General features: G+C 39.5%; 1 protein-coding gene and 1 long non-coding RNA gene across 7 annotated transcripts in view; one reads left to right on the top strand and one right to left on the bottom strand.

Annotated features, from left to right (window-relative positions):
- The window catches only part of RIC3 (RIC3 acetylcholine receptor chaperone), a 57,620-nt gene extending 38,760 nt beyond the window's left edge, over positions 1-18,860 (bottom strand). For all 6 annotated transcript variants that reach the window (XM_012000257.1, XM_012000258.1, XM_012000259.1 and 3 more), the window contains exon 1: positions 18,504-18,860. In XM_012000257.1, the coding sequence (XP_011855647.1) occupies positions 18,504-18,627 (124 nt within the window). In that variant the 5' untranslated portion in view covers positions 18,628-18,860. The remainder of the gene's footprint in view (positions 1-18,503) is intronic.
- The window catches only part of LOC105554023, a 9,703-nt gene continuing 6,735 nt past the window's right edge, over positions 18,809-21,776 (top strand). The window contains exons 1-2 of the long non-coding RNA XR_001008260.1: positions 18,809-18,831; positions 19,519-19,621. This is a non-coding gene — a long non-coding RNA (uncharacterized LOC105554023). The remainder of the gene's footprint in view (positions 18,832-19,518; positions 19,622-21,776) is intronic.

Raw genomic sequence — 21,776 nt, 5'->3', positions numbered from 1 at the left:
ATTTGCTAATTATGTATCTGAAAAGGGTTAGTATCAAAATATATAAAGAATTCTTACCATGCAACATTAAAAAGACAAATAACCCAAGTAAAAATGAGCAATCATGGTCAGGTGCAGGGGCTCATGCTTGTAATCCCAGCACTTTGGGAGGCTGAGGTGGGCAGATCATTTGAGGTCAGGAGTTCAAGACCAGCCTGGTCAACATGGTGAAACCTCATCTCTACTAAAAATACAAAAAAATTAGCTGGGCATGGTGGTGTATGCCTGTAATTCCAGCTACTTGGGAGGCTGAGGCAGAAGAATCGCTTGAACCCAGGAGACGGAGGATGCAATGAGCAGAGATCACGCCATTGCACTCCAGCCTGGGTGACAGAAGTGAGACTAGGTCTCAAAAATTTCTCCAAAGAAGACAAACAAATGTCCAATAAGCACAGGAAACGATGCTTAACACCATTCGCCACCAAGGAAATGCAAATTAAACTCACGAGGAGATACCACTTCACACTAACTAGGATGGCTATAATGAAAAAGATAATAGCAAGTGTTTGAGGTATGTAAAGAAAAAGGAATTCTCATACGCTGCTAGTGGGAACGTAAAACAGTGCAGCTGCTTTGGAAAACAGTCTGGCGGTTTCTCAAAAGGTTAAACACAGAGGAACCATATGACCCAGAAATTCCACTCTTAGGTATACACCCAGGAATATACTCACACAAAAACTTGTACACAAATGTTCACAGCAGCATTATTCATAGTATCTAAATGTCCATCAACTGATGAATGGATAAACAAAATGTAGTATATCCACACAACACAGTATTATCCAGCCATAAAAAGGAATAAAGTACTGATCCATACTACAACATGGATGAACTCTGAAAATATTATAAGTGAATACAGCCAGTCATGGAAAACCACATATTATATAGTTCCATTAAAATGAAATATCCAGAATAGGCAAGTCTATAGAGACAGAAAGTAGACTAGTGATTACCTAGAGCTGGGATTTGGAGGGGTGCAGAGGAGGGAAAAAGTGACTGCCTAATGTGTATGAAGTTTTTGGTGGGGAGGTGTGTGATTTAAAAAGTTCTAAAATTGACTGTAGTGATAGTTGCACAACTCTATGAATATACTAAAAACTACAGTGACTGTACATTTTAAATAGGTGAATTGCATGGTATGTAAACTCTCAACAAAACTTTTTTTTTTACAGCCAGCTAGTCTAGCCACCTGTGTTTAATACTCTCATATGCTTCAAATTGTGGTCCTGATTCTGCTGAATACCACAGGATAGAAAACAATGCTTTCCCCAGGGAAGTTCATGCTACCTCTACACAGCTCTGACTGATAGGACTGTCTTTATATAGAGCTGATGAGTGAGTAACAGGAGTAAGAAAGAAAACAAAAAATAGGGTTTCAAAAAGCAACACTGAATGAATCATGATGAGGTCAGAAGAAACCTATGTTAGAACTGATTAAAGAAGTTATTGATAAGGAAACTTGTATAAGAATTAAGAAGGTTACTGATAATATCAAAGAGGTGTTGAGAAAGTAAAAAATAGTATTTTCAAAGACAGAAGAGAGATTTGGAGAGCAATGGAACATACAGACTAGACAGCAAAAAGATATATTTTATATTCTAGAAGAAATCTGAGTACTTTATATTTGGTATCATTGTTCACATATTTACTGCTGAGCACTAAACAATGTGACAGACACTGTGTCAGGCTCTGAGATTAGAATGACAAATAGAACAGGATCTCCGTCTTTAAAAAGAACTTACAGACAAGGAGCATAGTTACAATGACATGGTAACTCTACCTTAACCGTCAAATCCAATGGCTTTTTCTCAGTTCTCACTCTTAATTTTCTGCAATACAAAAAAGTGATTATCACATAGTGGCCATTCAATAAATACTGGATTAATCTGAATAAATTCTTGACAGTTTTTCCTGCCTTAATCTCTATGGCACATTACTCTTCTCTTTTCCCACTTGTCCTTCAACCTATTCCTTCTCAATCTCTTTCACTGGTTCTTCTTTAATCCCCTTCCCCAATACTTTGTCTCAGTCTGTTCTTTCTTTATACTTTCCTTCCGCAAACTCATTTATTCAAGGAATACACTGGAATTTCCAAATGTGTACTTCTAGTTCTAACTTTTCCCCCAAGCTCTTGTCTCTTATCTCTAAATTCATTTAGTATCTATGTCTTCTTGTATGTCTATCATCTCAAGCCTAAAAACGAACTCATCTTCACCTCCTAAAACCTGCTCTCCTCTTGCATTTCCTTTCTTTATAGATTCATTCTCTCCAACCTTTAGGCTTGAGACCTACAACATCTGCTACCTGTGACACTTAAGATGGTAGGCAACGATGACAACACTGCATTTGGCAAAGATTTCTCTTCTCGTAAAGTTAACAGGCCTCAACAGGTAGCAACATCACCTCTTGGATCTTGGTACCACCATGTTTCTTAAAACTGAATAGCCCAGATCTATAAAAAGTTAATGATTATCAAACATTTGGAAATTTCTAGTGGGAATTTTTTTTTACAAAAGAAAAATTTGAAACTATGAAATATGCCAGGTATATAAAAGTATAGATAATTTATGAACACTTGTATGTCCACCGCCCAAATACAACTATAGTCCCTTGTGTACTTTTCCCCCACACCCTCTCTGAGATAAACACCATTCTGATTTTGGTGATTATTAGAATGCATGCTTTTAGATTTTACTGCATAACTATGCATCTATAAACAATATATAAGCATCTATAAACAACATATAATATTGCTTTGAATGTTTTAAAACTTCATATTGTGGATAGGCAGTGGTGACGGCTGCACAACAATGTGAATGTACTTAACACTACTGAACTGTTTACCTCAAAATGCTTACCACAATTTAAAAAATTCCTTTATATTATGGGATTATATTGGACACAGGCTTCTCCAACTTTCCTCTTCTGTCTTTTTTTCCAGTGAGGGAATCAACACTTTCGCCAACAAATGTATCCATGTTGAGATGTATAGCTCTAGCTGATTCATTTAAACTGCAATATAGCATCATACTGTATGATCATATTATAATTTATTCACCCCTTTTTCTGCTGATAAACATTTAGATCATTTTCAATTTTTCTCTATTACAAATGTTCTAGTTCATAGTTACATTACAAATAAGATTTGTGTTTTTTTAAGTTTGCTTTATTAAAAACAGCTAAAGAAATCAGAATAAAGATATCAGAACATAAAACTGTAGGTTTTCTAATCTAGAAAACAAAACAGCTGTGTGACTATCTCTATAGGTACTTCAATATTCCGTAAAAGGGAACGTGACTAAATCCTAATTGTTTCTTGAAAGCTTTGCCCATATTTAGGTTTCCTTAATTATTAAAATTTAATCCCAGCATTTAGTGAGGCTAAGATGGGAAGATTGCTTAAGCCCAGGAGTTCAAGACGAGTCTGGGCAAGATGGCAAGACCTCCTCTCTACAAAAACTTTTATAAATCAGCCAGGTATGGTGGCATGCGCCTGTAGTCCCAGCTGTTCAGGAGGCTGAGGCAAAAGGACTGCTCAAGCCCAGGAGCTTGAGGCTGTGGTATGCTCAGCCTGGGCAACAGAAGGAGACCCCATCTCAAAAAAAAAAAAAAAAATTCACTTAGGTTATCATTTAAGCTTAACTAAAAACTTAATGTTAATGGATTCTGGCCAGGTGAGGTGGCTCACGTCTGTAGTCCCAGCATTTTGGGAGACCAAGGCGGGCAGATTACCCGAGGTCAGGGGTTTGAGACTGGCTTGGCCAACACAGTGAAACCCCGTCTTCACTAAAAATACAAAAATTAGCTGGGCATGGTGGCACATGCCTATAATCCCAGCTACTCAGGAGGCTAAGGCAGGAGAATCACTTGAACCCAGGAGGCGGAGGTTGCAGTGAGCCAAAATTACGCCACTGCACTCCAGCCTGGGTGACAATGAGAATCCGTCTTGAAAAAAGTAAATAAAAAAAAAATTAATGGATTTTACAAAGTGAAGCTCTACCTTCCTTTGTTAATAACCATACCTATTGCTAAAAACAAAAACAAAAACAAAAATTTCAGCACTGTTAACAAAAGAGTTTTCTGAAAGCAACATTAACTCATCTGCAGCATTTCATTCTTGGGGCAAATAAATCTATAAAGAACTGGACATGTTTCTATTTTAATAAAAAAAATTAAAACAGTGGTTCAAAAAAGGTCTTAAGGGGGCCAGTTCCTTAAGATAGCCAAGCTTTTCCTTAAACATTGATGAAGTTGTAGAGGCCATATTTGATTCAGTATTACTTAAAGTAGAAGCCAAGACAACAGCTGTTTCTTCCTCACCTGTCTCCTCCAAGGGCCCTATCTTCTTACACTTCCCTTCTACCTGATTCTGCTTTGTTCTCTACTGCTTTCACATTTTCTGCTAATTTAATCAGATTTTTTTCATCTTTTATTAACCTCTCCACTCTCAATCCATCCTATATATTACCTAAAAGAGATCATTATGTATCTAAGTTTCTTAGCACAGGGCCCGATCCATATACTCAATACACATCAATTACCACTGTTTTGTTACCAGAATAATCTTCCTAAAGCACAATTCTAACTGGTCTTGCCATTTCTCTGATCAAAAGCTTCTAATGGTTTCCACTGATGACAAGAGGCTGCATTACAGCAGAATGGAAGTAGCACATTGAAGTAGAATGAGTGCCACCTTTTCAGTCAGTTACTGGTTAAGATTATGGCTGTGCCTCCAACTATTTCAGTGGAGGTTAAATTAATCTTTCTAGAGCTCATTTTCATCATCTGTAAAATGGGTATGATATCTACTTTCCAGGGTTTACAAGAATTACAGATTAAATAATATCATATATACAAAGCACCCAGCACATATAGTAGGTATATAACAAATTCTGATTTTCTCTCCCCACAAACTGAATTTCTAAACAACTGAATTCCATAATCTAACCCAAAAGTACCTCTTCACACTGCCTTCCCATTACATACCACTCATTTAGTCGAAACTAGGGTTCTCACCATGCTTTGAACCTGACTTTTATCTTCTTGCTTCTGAGCCTATGCTTACCCTCCAGTGGCCTTGCTTTCCTCTCCAACTCCACATATCTAAATCTGGCCAATCCTCCAAGGCCCAGGCCAGATACTGCCCCCACACCCCCAAAGCATTTTCTCATGCTACTCCCCATGCCTGTGAAACACACTGCTTGAGCCTCTTTAATTGCACTTACCACACTTGGCCGTATTCAAGAGTTTTATTAATGTGTCTTATAGCCTGTACTTAAAAATGAATTGGGAAACAAAAACAGGTAACATTTTCCACTAAGCACCATCTCTATCCAATTTTATTTGGTGTATATCATATCTGAGAATAAGAAAAGCAGCCTCTAACATCCAAAAGTTGGCCTGCTATTATCAGCTAGGCATTGATACTGCCATGAGCTGGCTTGGTACTCACAGATAAGTTGTGGTGTTCTCCTGTTACACATAAGCAATTTCAGAACACCAACATTAGACAAGGCCATTCTGTGATCATGATGGATCAAGAAAAAAACAAGACCACTGTGTAATCCGTCTGAACACAGACAAAACATGAACACTGTCCAAGCCACAAAATACCTAATATCCCCTAGTGCTGGTAATGTGAATGAGGGGGCTTCTTGATCAATTACAGCTTTAGTCTTTCTCTAGTTGGCCCTCCCTTTAGATAAACTGTTAAGATACCAGTCATAGAATTTGCCTTACTTCCCCAAAGCATCTAACTCAGAGTAAAGTACCACATCCTTAAACCATCCTCCAGATCACCTAACACAAACCCAAATCCTATAATGACTTTTTCTAACAGTGCCTTATTGAGATGCCCCACAATTCCCCATGGTGTGCATTCTCCCTTGCTGCAATGTGTAATACACTCAACTTGTTCAACTACAAGTGTGTTCCTGGTGGCCTCCGGCTGGAAGACAAACTAAGGACTTCTTGAATAAAGGCCTAGTGTTGTATTTGTTTGGGTCCCCCATAGGGCAGGCTCTGGGTCTTGCATACTACAATCTTTGCTGACCTGATCTAGATGAATTATACTGCGAGTGTTAGCCTTTATTAGAATCTCAACATCCTGCCCGGTCACTTGTAGGGCTAAAAATAGTTTTTTACTTCATTATCCTGCCAGTTTTCAATTTTATAGTTTCTAGAATAGAAACTGGCAATTAGGATGACTGAACAAGCAAGGTATTCCATACTCACTTACCTGTAAGTTTCTAAACTTGAAAAAATGCCTAATTTACATGCATTCATGGGCTCTCAAATTGTCCATTGTTTTCTGTTCATTTCCATAATATATGAACAGGAAAATGACCCTCTGAAATCAAAATGATTTCCTAATCTCTGTCCTTCAAACATTCCTTCAGAGTAGATTTCTGATGCTTCATTAGGGAAAATAAATGATAAGCAACCAAAATAATATATTTGTCTTCAGGAACTTACATACCAACACATAAGAAGCTAGTTTAATATAACAAAGAATTATATCTGTATGTCATATATGTATATGTGTATATGTATGTATACGTGGATATGTATATGTGACAAAGGGTCTGTGCTATTCCACAGGAACAGGGCCACTGGAGGGGGGCTACTAAGGAACCCTATTTATAAGCATTCAGGCAGGGTCAGCAGGAAAGATGCCCAGATACATTGTTACTGTGGGAACACCAAAGGTTCCCAGCCAAGTAGAAGTAGTAGATAAGACTCTCTTAAAGCTACCTCTAACACAGAGTGGCACACTGTCATCTTGGAGTATTTCAACTACCCTGGAACCTATTCAAACTCTCATTCAGTTGACAATGGAACAACTGACAAGTTCTAGACCAAGTGTGCTGACATTTTTATGTTCCACAGGCACATAAGGAGAGCAGGAGAACTGCTACTCTGACCAAGGAAGAAACTGGTTGACGAAATCAAGGGAGAACCTCAGGAGAATGAGATCTTAGTGTTTCTGACAACAAAGTAGGAAGCGTGTAGCACAAACTCTAGGAAGCCAGAGTTAAGAAGTTGTGTGTTTTTTTTGTTTTGTTTTGTTTTTGAGATGGAATCTCTGTCACCCAGGCTGGAGGACACTGGCACAATCTCGGGTCACTGTTCCACCTCCCAGGTTCAAGTGATTCTCCTGCCTCAGCCTCTCAAGTAGCTGGGACCACAGGCATGCACCACATTGCCCAGCTAATTTTTGTATTTTTAGTAGAGACAGGGTTTCACCCATGTTGGCCAGGCTGGTCTTGAACTCCTAATCTCAGGCGATCTGTCTGCCTCAGCCTCCCAAAGTGCTAGGATTACAGGTGTAAGCCACCGTTCCCGGCCCAGAGTTAAGAAGTTTTGAAAACAGACATAACGCCATGGCATGAGATGCTCTCTGAGAGGAAAGCCCATAAAATACCTTTCTATATGGGCACTTCAAAAATTCTCAAGCAGGTAGGAACAGCAGAGGAAAAAAAAAAAAAGATGTGCAGGTAGCTCTTCTAAAAGGACAGAAAAGATGGACAGACACATAAGCAACTAGCATGAAAGAGTGGCAAGACTTGGAAGAATGACACGAGGAGGCCAAGGCCCAAAATAAATCCAGATTTACAAAAAGGCTAGCAAAAGCAAAAGGGGTGTTTTTAGTGATGTTTAGAGAAAAAAGGCAATTTGCCTTAGGACAAAATGGTAAGAAAACAGAACTTGTCAACCTCCATTTTGCTTTTATATCAAAGGGGATAAATTTCTGGTTCACTGGAGAATTAACAATTCTAAGGACAAAAGTAAAGTCCCAGAGGAGGATAAATTCAAGTATATTCACTAAATAATTTCTATCAAGAGAACTGGGAAAGCTTCCAAATAAGGTCACTGAACTAAAGAAAAATTTAAGAAATTATGTTGGTAAAAAGTGAAGTCTTAAAAGAATGGAGATAGAGAACTACTGTTCCAGTCTGTGGAAAGCAGAAAGTGGATGACAAACTCTACAAACTAGAGAAGTGAACAGGTTGTAACTCTTGGGCTAGATTCTAAAAAGGATTCTTACATTTTTTTGAATGGATGTGGAAGGGAAAAGGAAGTACTTTTTTTCTTTATTATAAAAGAAATGATATAAAAGATTATAAAAGAAATGCATACCTATAGAAAATTGAGAAAGTACAGAAAAATTTAAAGAACCTCTCATAATTAAGTGATCTAGAAATATCCATTGTTAAAATGTTGACGTCTTTCTAGTGAGTATATATCTTTACTTTTCACTGGTATCATACAATGTTCCCATGTCATTTAAAATTCTTCGCGAATATAAATTACTGAATTCATAATAGTCTATCACATGGTTGCATGATCATTTATGTAACCATAATGAATGCAATAATAATAAGGTAATGGCTTACAAATGTTAACAGAGGAAGTCATGATCCCTAGGAGCCAGCTCTAATTAATTAACTCATACTTTCGCTCATTCAATAAATATTTATTGTCTACTTATGTGCAGGCCTCATCTAAAGCTGGACACACAGCCACGAACAAAACAAATATAAATCCTTAGCCTCACGGAGCCTCCATTTTTTTTTTTTTAAGATGGAGTCTCACTCTGTTGCCCAGGCTGGAATGCGTGGCACAATCTCAGCTCACTGCAACCTCCACCTCCTGGGTTCAAGCAATTCTCTGCCTCAGTCTCCCAAATAGCTGGGATTACAGGCGCCTGCCAACAAGCCCAGCAAATTTTTGTATTTTTAGTAGAGACAGGGTTTCACCATGTTGGCCAGGCAGGTCTTGAACTCCTGACCTCGTGATCCACCCGCCTCGGCCTCCCAAAGTGCTGGGATTACAGGCGTGAGCCACCCCGCTCGGCCACAGAGCCCCCTTTCTAAGCAGGAAAAGAGACAATAAACAAGATAATGATAAATACTAAGGACAAAAAATAAGGCAGGGAGACGGGGTAGGACAGCGTTGGAAGTTAAGATTTTAGCTGGAATGGCCAGAGAAAGCATCAAGAAATGCAAGTTGAGAGAAAACACGAAGATCAAGGAAAAGGCGTATGGATATCCAAAAGAAGAGCATTTCAAACCACAGAAGCAGCAAATGCAAAGGCAATGAATTGGGAGTATGCTTGGCATATTCAAGCAACAGTGAGGAAGCAGCCAGTGTGGCCACAACAAAGTGAGAAAGATACAAAAGTAGAAGCAAATGGGGAAGATAATTATATAGGACCTTTTGGGTCATGTATAGACTATCTTTTCATCTGAGCCAGGAAGTCGCTGAAGAGTTTTGGGGAGGGGAGAGATGTGAGTTGACTTAAGCTTCAACATAATACTATGGCAGCTATATTGAGAATAGACTGAAGTGGGGAAGGAAGAAGCAGACAAACCAGGGTGACAGAGTAAGATGGAATAGTGCAACCAAATAACCAACTGGTTGAATGACCCTAAACAAAACGTTTCCGTGAATACATTGATGGGACTCTAAAAGCAGTTTTAAACGACTAATACATTTAAAACAATAATTTGACCTACCAAGAAAACGTGCTGAGGCCGGGCATGGTGGCTCATGCCTGTAATTCCAGCACTTTGGGAGGCCAAGGCAGGAGGATTATCTGAGGTCAGGGGTTCGAGATCAGCCTGGCCAACATGGTGAAACCCTGTCTCTACTAAAAATACAAAAAAATTAGCCAGGCATGGTGGTGGGCACCTGTAATACCAGCTATTCAGGAGTCTGAGGCAGGAGAATTGCTTGAACTTGGGAGGCAGAGGTTTCAGTGAGCTCAGATTCTGCCACCACCCTCCAGCCTGAGCAACAGAGCGAGACTCCGTCTCAAAAAACAAACAAAAAGAGAAAACATGCTGATCATAGTCAAAGGTAAAATTGTAAAAAAAAAAAAAAAAAAAACAAAGAAAAAAAGAAAAATTATAACATGGTAGGAAAAATTTGAACATCAACTAGATGTTTAATGACATTAAGGAAGTATTGATTTTTTAGGTGTGACAATGGTATTGTGGCTATATTTTAATAAGAATCCATTTTTAGAGATGCATACTGAAGCATTTAAGGATGAAAAATGATCCAGTGTCTAGGATTTCCTTCAAAATAATCCAGTGAGTGGGGGGAAAAGAGGGTGGGGATACCCACGACACAAGACTGGCCATATATTGATGGCTGCTGAAGCAGGGTGATACGGATTCATTTTACTACTCTCTTAACTTTTGCTTATGTTAGAAAATGTCTTTAACAAAAAGTTTTTTAAAAATCAGGAATAGCACACAGCTAAGAAATGGTAAACAAATACACTGAATAAAACAATGAATGCTCTGAAAAAATTTCAAGAGCTAGAATTCTTGGTCAAATTTAAACAGATAAAATGCAATAGGGAAAACTACAAAGTCCTACATTTCATTCCGAAACATCAAATGAACAGTAGAAAATGAACAAAACCTAGATGAGCTGCTCCTATTAAAAAGAAAAAAAAGAAAGGCACAGAATTATAACATACAGCAAAGTCAGCAAGTAAAATGCTACAAACTAAAGCAATCCTCAGAAAGCATTAAGTATAGAAAAAGAAAAGTGCAGGGAAACAACACATTGGTCTTTCATGAACTGTCTTAGATATGCTGTTATTTGCAGTTCTAAGAGCCTCTTCTAAGAGGGCTATGTTCAAATACTTGTAACTAGGTCATAACAGGAATTGAAGAGGGAGCTAGGGATATTAACACAGGAAAGAAGACTGAAGAAAGGGACATAATACCACTTTTTCAATTCCTGAATTAATCATCTTACACCTGTAAACCAAAAAGTATCTGGGACAGGCCTCAATCAATTTAGAAGTTTATTTTGCCAATGTTAAGGACACGCCCAGGAGAGAGGTCTGTGCCTTTCTCCAAAGATGATTTTGAGGGCTTCAATATTTCAAGGGGAAAAGTATGCTGGAGGGGAAAGAAGGGTACGGTAATCCATATGTTGCAAGAGAAAACGAGTAGGTAGGGGAATAGTCAATTATGTATTCATCTGGTGCTCAGTAAATCGGTACTTTACATAAGATAAGGTGAACATAGGGTAGCTACCTGTGGAGATATTTAATTTTTTATCTGTAGCTACCTGCTTAGGAACAAAAGGAAAGGCAGTTTCTTGCATGACTCAGCTTTCAGCTTAATTTTTTCCTTTTGGCATAGTGAACTGGGGTCCCAAGTTTTTATTTTCCTTTCACACACCTTTAATCTACTTTTCCTCCATTCCTATTTTGGTAAAGGAAATCACCATCTACGCCTTCACCTAAACCTGAGAATAATCTAGATGTCTCCCTCTCCCTCACTTTCCAATTCTATTTTAAAATATCTCTTAAAATTGTTCTCTTTCTTCCAGTCTATCCATTGATAACCTCTCTTGCTCCAATATACATATTTTCCTTTGGAAACTCCTCTCAACTCCAGAGTGGATTCATCAGTATATTCTCTCTACCCACGGCACCACAAGTTAACTTAATTCAAGCCATTAACGTGAGTGGATATGTTTGCTGGAACTTCTGGGAAAGAATCTGGGGAGTAGGGCTGGAAGGTGAGAGTGAAGGAGGACTTAAAAGAAAAGAGGCCTGGAGCTGTGCCCAGCAAAGTGCTGTAATCCCAGCATGTTAGGAGGCTGAGGTGGGACAATGACTTGAGGCCAGGAGTTCCAGGCCAGCTCTACACACACACATATATAAATTAGGCACTCTCACTTTCTCTGGGCAATTGCATGTGAGGCAGTAATGTCCGAAACTTTTTCAACCATTGTTACTACCCTGAGAGAGCAGCCAGGGTACAGAACCAACTTGAGAATGAACCCAGAGTGAAAAGGACACAGAAAATAAGAGCTGGAGCCCCAATGTGACAACTGTGAGTCTCTGGATCAAACCATACTGCAAGACAGTTCTAACACAGGGTCTTTTCATTTACACAAGTCAATAAATTCCCTGTCTTAAGACAAGTCAAGCTGACTTTTCTGTCACTTGTCACAAGCATCCTAACTGATGAGCCCAATGACAATGACTTGCTGATGCTCATGATGTCTCAACTGGATGACTACAACAATCTTCTTCCTGAAGAAATCCTCACAACACGGTGTCTACACTGCTGCTAGGGTGTCCTTTCTAAAACCAGGTTAAATGTTTCTCTTCTCCTTACACACTCAATGATGCCTCATCTGCCTTTAAAATAAAACCCAAACTCCTTAAGTATGACAGAAAAAAACCTTCACAATTTGGACCATGACAACTTCTCTGGTGTCTTCTCTCACAACTCTAAGGATACTTCAAGGTTCTATGTTTCTTTTCTTTTCTTTTTTCTTTTTTTGAGACAGAGTCTTGCTCTGTCACCCAGGCTGGAATGCAGTGGCGGGATCTCAACTCACTGCAACCTCCATCTCCCAGGTTCAAGTGATTCTCCTGCTTCAGCCTCCCAAGTAGCTGGAATTACAGGCGTGCACCATCACACCGGGCTAATTTTTATATTTTTAGTAGAGACAGGGTTTCTATGTGTTGGCCAGGCTGGTCTCGAACTCCTGGCCTCAAGCAATCTGCCCACCTTGGGCTCCCCAAGTGCTGGAATTATAGACATGAGTCACTGCACCTGGCCCTAAGCCTCTGTGTTTCTTTGCTCTGTGTTTCTTCTGCCTAGAATGTCGTTCTTTTTCATCTGGATTATTTAAAAACAAAACAAAACAAAACACTTTAAGAGCTGCCTCCTCAATTTAGCCAAGGAAGGCAAAGCTGGGTTAACATCTAAATTTCAATTAATGTAATATGCCACATCAATAAAGGACAAAACCCACATAATCATCTCAACAGACATAGAGAAAAGTATTTGATAAAATTCAATACCCCTTCATAACGAAAAACACTCAACAAACTATGAATACAAGGGAACTTCCTCAACCTGACAAAAGGCATCTATGAAATGCCCCCAGATAACATTACATATGCTAGTATGAAAGCTTTCTTCTTAAGATCAAGGACAAGAAAGGATGTTTGTTCTTACCACTTCTATTCAACATTGTACTAAAGGTTCCAGCTAGGGCAGTAAGGCAAAGAAAAGTAAAAATAAAAATAAAAGGCATTCAGATTAAAAAAAAAAAAAAAGTAAAACTATATGCAGATAACAAGTTCAGCAAGGTGACAAGACACAGTATTAATATACAAAACTAACTGTCTATACACTAAGGAACAATCTGAAAACAAAATTTATAACAACATCAAAAAGAATAAAATACTTATGAATATATTTAACAAAATAAGACTTTCACACTAAAAACTACAACCTCCTTTAAAATAAATTAAAGACCTAGATAAATAAAAAAGAAATCCTGTGCTCATAGACTGAAAGATTTAATATTGGTAAGATGGCAGTACTCTCCAAACTGCTTCAGTTCACTATATCAAAATCCCAGCTGGCAATTTTTTTCTTTTTTGGCAGAAACTAAAGTGATGATCCAAAATTCATATGGAAATGCTGGGTCACAGGACCCAAAATAGCAAAACAATCTTGAAAAAGAAGAACAAAGTTAGAGGACACATTTCATGATTTCATAACTTAGAAAAGTACAATAATTAAGACAGCATGGTACTGGCATAAGGATAAGTGTATAGATTAATGTAATATAATTGAGAGTCCAGAAATAAACTCTTACATTTAGAGTCAACTGATTTGACATGGGTGCCAGGACAATTCAATGAGAAAAGAATAGTCTTTTCAACAAATGGTGCTGGGGCAACTGTATATCCACATGAAGTTGGACTCCTACCTTACCCATATACACAAATTAATTCAAAGGGATCAAAGACTTAACTGCAGGGCAAAAACTATAAAACTTGAAAACATAGGCATAAATCTTCATGACCTTGGATTTGGCAGTTTGTCTCAGATATGACACCAAAAGCAGAAGAAACAAAAGAAAAAAGTAGATAAACTGGATTTCATCAAAATGTAAAACTTTTCTTATTCAAAGGGCACCATCAAGAAAGTGAAGGCAACCACTGAATGGAAGAAAATATTTGCAAATCACATATCTGATAACAGACTTGTACCTAGAATATACAAAGAACTCTTACAACTCAACAATAAAAAGACCAGAGGCCAAGTGTGGTGGCTCACACCTGTAATCCCAGTGCTTCAGGAGGCCAAGGTGGGAGGATCACTTGAGACCAGAAGTTCAAGACCAGCCTGGGAAATATAGTGACAGCCTCATCTCTGCCAAAATATTTTTAAAATTAGCCAGGTATGGTGGCACACACCTGTAGTCCTGGTTACCTGGGAGGGTGAGGTGGGAAAATCACTTGAGCCCAGGAGTTTGGGGCTGCAGTGAGCAATGATGGCACCACTGTACTCCAGCCTGTGTGGCACCAGGGTGAGACCCTGTCTCTCTCTCAAAAAAAAAAAAGACAAGTAATCCAACTTTTAAAGAGGGTTAAAAGGACCTGAATAGACGTTTCTCCAAAACAAGATATACAAATAGACAAAGAGTGAATAAACATACAAAAAATGCCCAATGTCATTAGTCATCAGGGAAGTGCAAATAAAATCACACAATGAGATACCATTTCATTCCCATTAGGATGGCTATAATCAAGAAGATGGATAACCAACAAGTATTGACAAGAAACCAGAAGCCCTCTTACACTGCTGTTGGTCATGTAAAATGATACAGCTGCTTTAGAAAATGGTCTGGCAGTTCCTCAAAAGGTTAAACAGGTAATAACCATATGACCTAGAAATTCCACGCTTAGTTCCAGCCATGCTGGAATGCTCACATTTTCCAAATGTACACACCCAAGAGAAATGAAAACATTAAGTCCACACAAAAATTTGTATACAGACATCAGTAGCAACATTATTCATAATAGCTAAAAGGTAAAACTTCAATGTCCATCAATTGATTAATGAATAAATGTAATGTGGTATATCCACACAATGAAATATTATTCAGCCATAGAAAGAAGTACTGCTACATGCTACAACATGGATGAACCTTGAAAACATTATGCTAGTTAAGAGACATCAGTCACAAAAGATCAGATATTATATGATTCCATTTATATGAAAGGTCCAGAACAGGCAAATCTATAGAGACATAAAGTAGATCAGTGGTTGCCTAGGGCTGGAGGTGGGGTGGGGGATTTGTGGAGTAATAGCTAAAAAGTATGGGATTTCTTTGGGGGCTGAAGAAATATTCTAAAATTGATTGTGGTGATGGTTGCACAACTCTGAATATACTGAAACCCAATAAATTGTAAACTTTAAGTGGGTGAATTGTGTGATATGTAAATTAGATCTCAAGAAAGCTGTTATCAAAAAAAAAAAAAAAAAAAGACTTCCCTCCCCTATGTTCTATGAAACCCGTCTTTTTTTTTTTCCTTTTTTGGCAGGGTCTCACTCTGTTGCCCAGGATGCAGTGCAGTTACAAAATCACACCTCACTGTAGCCTTGACCTCCAGACCTCAAAGGATCCTCCCACCTCAGGCTACAGGTACACACCACCATGCCCAGCTAATTGAAAAAAAAAAAAAAAACAACTCTTTTTTGTAGAGATAGGGGGTCTTGTTATATTGCCCAAGCTGATCTTGAACTCCCAGGCTCAAGCAATCCTCCTGCCTCAGCCTCTCAAAGTGCTGGGATTACAGGCATGAGCTGTCGCACCTGGTGTATGAAACCCTTCTTAAGTCCCAATAACACTGACCATTGCATACGTGTCACCACTGTTCCCTGTGCAGACTTGAGTAACTGTGACCAACACCCTTGCATTTATCTGCTGACATGTCTGTTTTGCATTTATCTGTTGACATGTCTGCTTTCCTTTACTAAACTGTAGCCTCCTCAAAGCATGGAGTGCACTCAGTTTTTCCTGGAATACATAGTGTCTGTCCACTGTGTGCATACTACGTGATACGGTACATCATAAATATTTGTTAAAAGACGATCTTAAAGGCTTTCATGTGGAAAGGGAACTGTGTTTGTTTCACGCACATCAATGGGCAAAAATGGAAGACATAATGACATGTATTTTTAAGAATTTTCAAATACTCAGGGTTATCCCTTTCTTCAAAGCAGGGATTTCTGGGTTCTGTGAATTCTCTGATGATACTGAAATTCTGAGTACATTTATAGAGTACGTACATTTTTCTAGAGAGAAAATACAGTTTTAGGCTGAGTGCAGTGGCTCACGCCTGTAACTCCAACACTTTGGAAGGCCGAGGCAGAAGGATCACTTGAGCCCATGAGTTCAACACCAGCCTGGGCAAAACAATGAGACTCTCATCTCCACACAAAAACAAAAACAAACAAACAAACAAAAATTTTTAAATTAGCCAGGCATAATGGCATGTGCCTGTAGTCTCAGTTACTTGGGAAGCTGAGGTGGGAGGATCAGTTGAGCCCTGGAAGGAGAGGCTGGTGTGAGCTGTGATCATGACTCTGCACTCTAGCCTGGGTGACAGGGTGAGACCCAGGGAAACGGAAAAGAAAGGGAAAGGGGGCCAGGAAGAGAGGAAGGGAGGGAGGGAGGGAGGAAGGAGAGAGAAAGAAAGAAAATACATAGCTTTTATAAGATTGTCAAAGAGGTATGTAACCCCAAAATGGTTAAGATTCACTGCTGCGAGTTTCAGTTACTGGAATATATCATTCCAGGTAAGTTTTTTCCTAGGTTATACTACTTCAGTAGCTTCTCTTTCTCAAAAACAGAATTTACAATATTAGTAGCTTAATAATCTTAAGGTATTTATTGACTGCCCATTATATGCCAGGTACTGAAGAAATAGTGATAAACAAGATAAAGTCCCTACCCTTGCAAACTTACATTCTAGAAGGTGGAGACAAAAAAACAAGTAAACACTTAAGAATATTCTATATCATATAGTGATGCCTATCCGGAAGAATATAAAACATGATAAAATAGGGAATGATGAGAGGAAAGAGTTATTTTAGTTAGTGTTATCAGGGGAAGTCTCTCTAAGGAGGTTTCATTTGAGTAGAAATTTGAATGATGAGAAGGGCACTGAGGGAAGAGCACAGCACTTCAGGAATAAAGAGAACTGAAAGTACAAAGATCCTAAGATGAGAACACTGAATACCAACACTTGTTGGTTGTTCTCAAGGGAACAATCCCATGTCTAATCTCCACTCTATATTTTCTACAACGTTCAGAAGAGTGTCTCCCACTCACAGTCAATAGTACTTGTTCAAGATAATTCACCATAATGGAAAGACAAGTAAAAAAAAAAAAACCAAAAAACTGTTTTCGAAGAATCTTCACTGTTCAGGATCATCATGAATTTACTCTTCTTCAAGGTAGACAACATCATTAGACAAAGTAGGTAAAAATCTTTGGGATTACTGCAGTGAGACAGAAAGAAAAAAAAAAAGAACAAATATGCAAATATGTTTTAGAAGTCTCTTCCAGGTGGATAGTCTTACAAGCACAAAGATTATCAGGCAAATTCTATAAACAGAATTATGTGTTCAATCTGCCCTCCACCCCTGAAGCTTGGTGCTTTGCATTTATAGCGTGTATGATGCTCAAGAGAATGGAACTACAGCCAATGTGTATTAAGCAGAGAAGTGGATTACAGTTCAAAAGGAGCTGTCCAGCAATCAACAGTTTAAACGTTACTGGAAGAGTTCAGACACCATAAAATCATGTCTCAAAGATGTTACAAGGATAATTTACAGGAGAAAGTTACCAGTAGAACTTCATGACCTGTAGAGAATTGTTCTGGTTCCTTCTCCCAGCCATCAGCACCATGCCTTTACACTCATTCTGTAAAAGGCCCCAGTGCAGCTAAGAGGATGAATTTTTAAACGCCACATACATCATGCCAACAACGAACAATTAACAGATAAATACTGCTTCAATAAGGGGAACGTAATAATTCGTTCATAACCACACCTCAGCAACTGAAACTAGGGTTATTAAAATCTTCAAGATACATTTTTAAAGGCACAAGAAGACCCTGAAGCAGTGAGAGCCCAGCACCAAGTTGAAAAAAACATAACGAATTAAGGTTTGCTGTACCAATAGCATTTGCCTTGATTTCGTACGAAGCGGCGCGTCAGAAAGTACACGGAAAACCTAAAGAGGGAAACCCAACTGGGAACCCTTGGCTCAAAGCACGTGTACAAATGGTGACAAGATGAGTTAAATCAGTGGGGTAAGAGAGAAGTGGCTGCGCGTAAACGGGAGTATGCAAGGCCACCTAGAGGATGCCCAGGCATGCACGCATACATTCCTGGCCCTTTCAGCAGCAGAACCATCTGGGCCGCCCCCCGCTGATAACAATGGAACCGTGGGGACTGGCCCTTCAACGCCGTCTCGTCCGCCCTCTCCTGTCAGTTTGGTGGATATTTCGGTGAAGTCTGCAGACTCTGAGAGTCACCCCTCCCTCGAGCAGCGTTCTCCGTACTCTTCGGCGCCAGGAAGCTTAGAGAGAGCTGGCCTGCTCTTACCTTCAGGTGTCGGCGGCGGCTCCTGCCGCTTCCCGCGGGACAGGAAGGCCTTGGGCAGCAGCAGCGACAGAGCCAGGACAAGCCCAGAAGCCAGAGCAACTCTCTGCACTGTGGAGTACGCCATGACTGCTCACGGCAGTCGCAGGTGCAAACGCCAACCGGAACCGGAACCGGAACCAGAACCGCAGCGCAGGCAGCCGCTCCCGATCAAACCGCGGGCGGCGCGGACGGCGTCGCGCGAGGGACAAGGTGTGCGAGGCGCCTGCACCTTCATCTCCAGCGTCGAGCTGACCTGCTCCTCAGGCGTGGTTACCCGTCGCTGTAAAGGGTACCCTCGCCTTCCTATTAATACTAACTAAAAACTCCTCCCTTACTCCCCATGTTCATCTGTTACTGAGTCCTGTGCATTCTACCTCCAACACATCGTGCCCGGATCTCTATCCCCACTTACCACCACTGCCCCCAACCCACCCGTAAACCACAGCTTCGAGTTTCTCCTCATCTCCATGAATTCACTGTCTTCCAGCTTCCACTCATACCCCTCTCTTTCATTATCCAGCTGCAGCCACAGGTGATAATGCTAAAACAGAAGACTATTTCTCTGTCTCTCCAGCTTACAACCTTTTAACTCTCCATTATCTTCAGAACAATAGTCAAAGTCCTTTCTATAACCTCAACGCCCTGCATGATCTGGTCTTACCAATGCTCCTTCCAAACTGGATGATTTACTATTTCTTTAGCATATTTCTTGTCTTCAGGTAAGCTTTGCTCGTCCTGTTCCCATTGCCTGGAAAATTCCTGACACCATCTCCACTTGTCAAAAACTTCTCTGAAGAACAGCTTAAAAATACTGCTCTCTCGAAACTTTTTCAGTCAGCCTCTCCTTCCTCTATAATCCCACCGTCCTTTGTTACTGTCTTCATTTGTTCGTTTAGCATTATTTTAGTTTATACTATGTATTAGACCCTCAACTTGGCACTACAGGTCTGATAAATAAAACGGATTCCCTTTGTAGGGCAGATAATGATATAAACAAAAAAGTGCAGGAAATATTCTGGACCCCCGAGCAGTCTGCTCAACTGGTACGAGGAAAAGTCAAGAAAAGCTCCTTTGAGAAGGTGAAATTGAGTTCGTTGTTGAAAAATGAGTAACTTACTAGGCAGACAGGTGGGAGGGGTTAGAAAGGTAGTCCAGGAAAAGGAGGCCAAAAAAATAAAGGCAAAGCTGGAAGCTTCCTGGTGTGTTCAGAAAGCTATTGGTAATTCATTTTGGCAGGGCAATAGAGTAGTGACAGGACACGAAGTGCACAAATATAAGCAGGAGCTACATTGTGAAAAGCTTAGGTAGAACTTCCAGGTAAACATGGCAGATGTAACATATGCATTTATCTTTGTTTTCCCGAGACAGTGCCCCAAAATGAAAATAAATAAAGTGTATAAACTACAAGACTAAATACAGTGATAGAAAACATGACAGCAGATGAGAAATGCCAATTTTGTAAGACACACGCAACACTGTCCAATAGAAACATAATGCCAGCCACATATGTAATTTAAAATTTTCCAGTAGCCACATTAAAAAAATAAAAAGAAGTAAAATTTATTTTAATAGTATTTTAAACCAAGATATCAAAAATATTTCAAATTTTATCAGCACGATAGTGTGGGTCGTTGGCGCCCACATTAGACAGCACAGGTGAAGAGCATAAAAAGTTAAATGGCTGTGGAGGGAAAGCCTGTAAGGAGTAAACTAATTTGCCACTCAAAACCCGTGCTCTTAAGAATTGGAGGTACTGGGTTCCTTTAAAGCCGAGGGTGCGGAGTGGGTCTGAATGAAGAATTGGCTGGAAATCTGATTAAAAAGCAGTTGAGACTGGGCACGGTGGCTCACACCTATAATCCCAGGACTTTGGGAGGCCAAGGCTGGAGGATGGCTTGAGACCAAGAGTTCAAGGCCAGCCTGGGCAACATAGTGAGAGCCCTAATCTCTACCCAAAAAAATGTGAAAAATTAACCAGGCATGGTGATGTGCACCTGTAGTCCCAACTACTCAGGAAGCTGAGGTGGGAAGATTACTTGAGCCCAAGAATTTGAAGCTACAGTGAGCTATGATTGTGTGAACCACAATTAGTTATGATATATAAGATGATAATAATGCCTGAATGAAGCCAGTAGGGGCACCCACTCCAGCCAGGATGACAGAGTGAGACCCTGTCTCTAAAAAAAAAAAAAAAAAAAATTGTTTAATTTTTTTAAAGCAATGGATATCTTCTGAATCTCTTTCCTTGATTCATGCAGCCTAATGGGTGCCCCTGCTGGCTTCACTCAGGCATTATTATCATTGATGTTATTAACATCACTAAAAGTTAGAGTACTGATTATGTTCTAGGCACCTTACATATCATAATTAATCCTCCCAATAACTTTAAGAGGTAAGCAATATTATGGGTATCATTTTACAGGTAAGAAAATGGAGCCCCAGAAAACATAATTTACTTGCCAGTAATTACACAGTATAAACTGGAAGCTATGATTTGAACACAGGCATGCTTACTCAAGAATTTGCCGTCTTAGCTACCACGTTTACTCTCTGGGGAGGTTTAGTCAGAAAACCACTGGACTCCTGGACTATAGGTGCAGATTAAGGAGGAGGTGACTAATGGGATGTGGTCTCTAAGAGATACAGAGGAGTCTGGAATGACTGCTCCCCACCCCCAAATTCTAGCTTGGGTAACTGGGTAGACATTGATTCTATGTAACATGATTTTAAGAACAGAAGAATCAGGTTTGTGAGAAAGATGAGTTCAGATTTTGACTAGCTGAATTTGAAGTTCCATGAAATATCCAAGTAGAAATATCCAGTTGGATATATGGGCCTGGAGCTCAGAAGAGACGTTTGGGCTAGAAATAATATGGAAATCATCAGCCAATCTATAGTAAATGAAGTCTGGCAGAAGATGACATTAGTGAGAGTGCTCATGTGAAGTTATAAGAAGCCACAGTGGAAACCTAGGTTACAACATTATGTTGAAGTTCCCATGTATGAGGACAGAAATATGGTGGGAAATTTCTGATCCAAGTGTTAAAATCTTCAACGAATGTGGAGTTACTACAAGGTTGGAAGGTGACAGGAACAGAAGTAATGAGCAGCCAGATGACATGCTCTTCTAAGGAGCTGTGGTTTATTTTTTTATTATTATTTTTATTTATTTATTTATTTATTTATTTATTTATTTATTTTTTTGAGACAGAGTCTTGCTCTGTCACCCAGGCT

The sequence above is a fragment of the Mandrillus leucophaeus genome, unplaced genomic scaffold (assembly GCF_000951045.1).
Source record: "Mandrillus leucophaeus isolate KB7577 unplaced genomic scaffold, Mleu.le_1.0 Scaffold622, whole genome shotgun sequence".
Taxonomy (NCBI): domain Eukaryota; kingdom Metazoa; phylum Chordata; class Mammalia; order Primates; family Cercopithecidae; genus Mandrillus; species Mandrillus leucophaeus.
The sequence above is the reverse complement of the archived record's forward strand: the minus strand, read 5'-3'. Positions and strand labels throughout refer to the sequence as shown.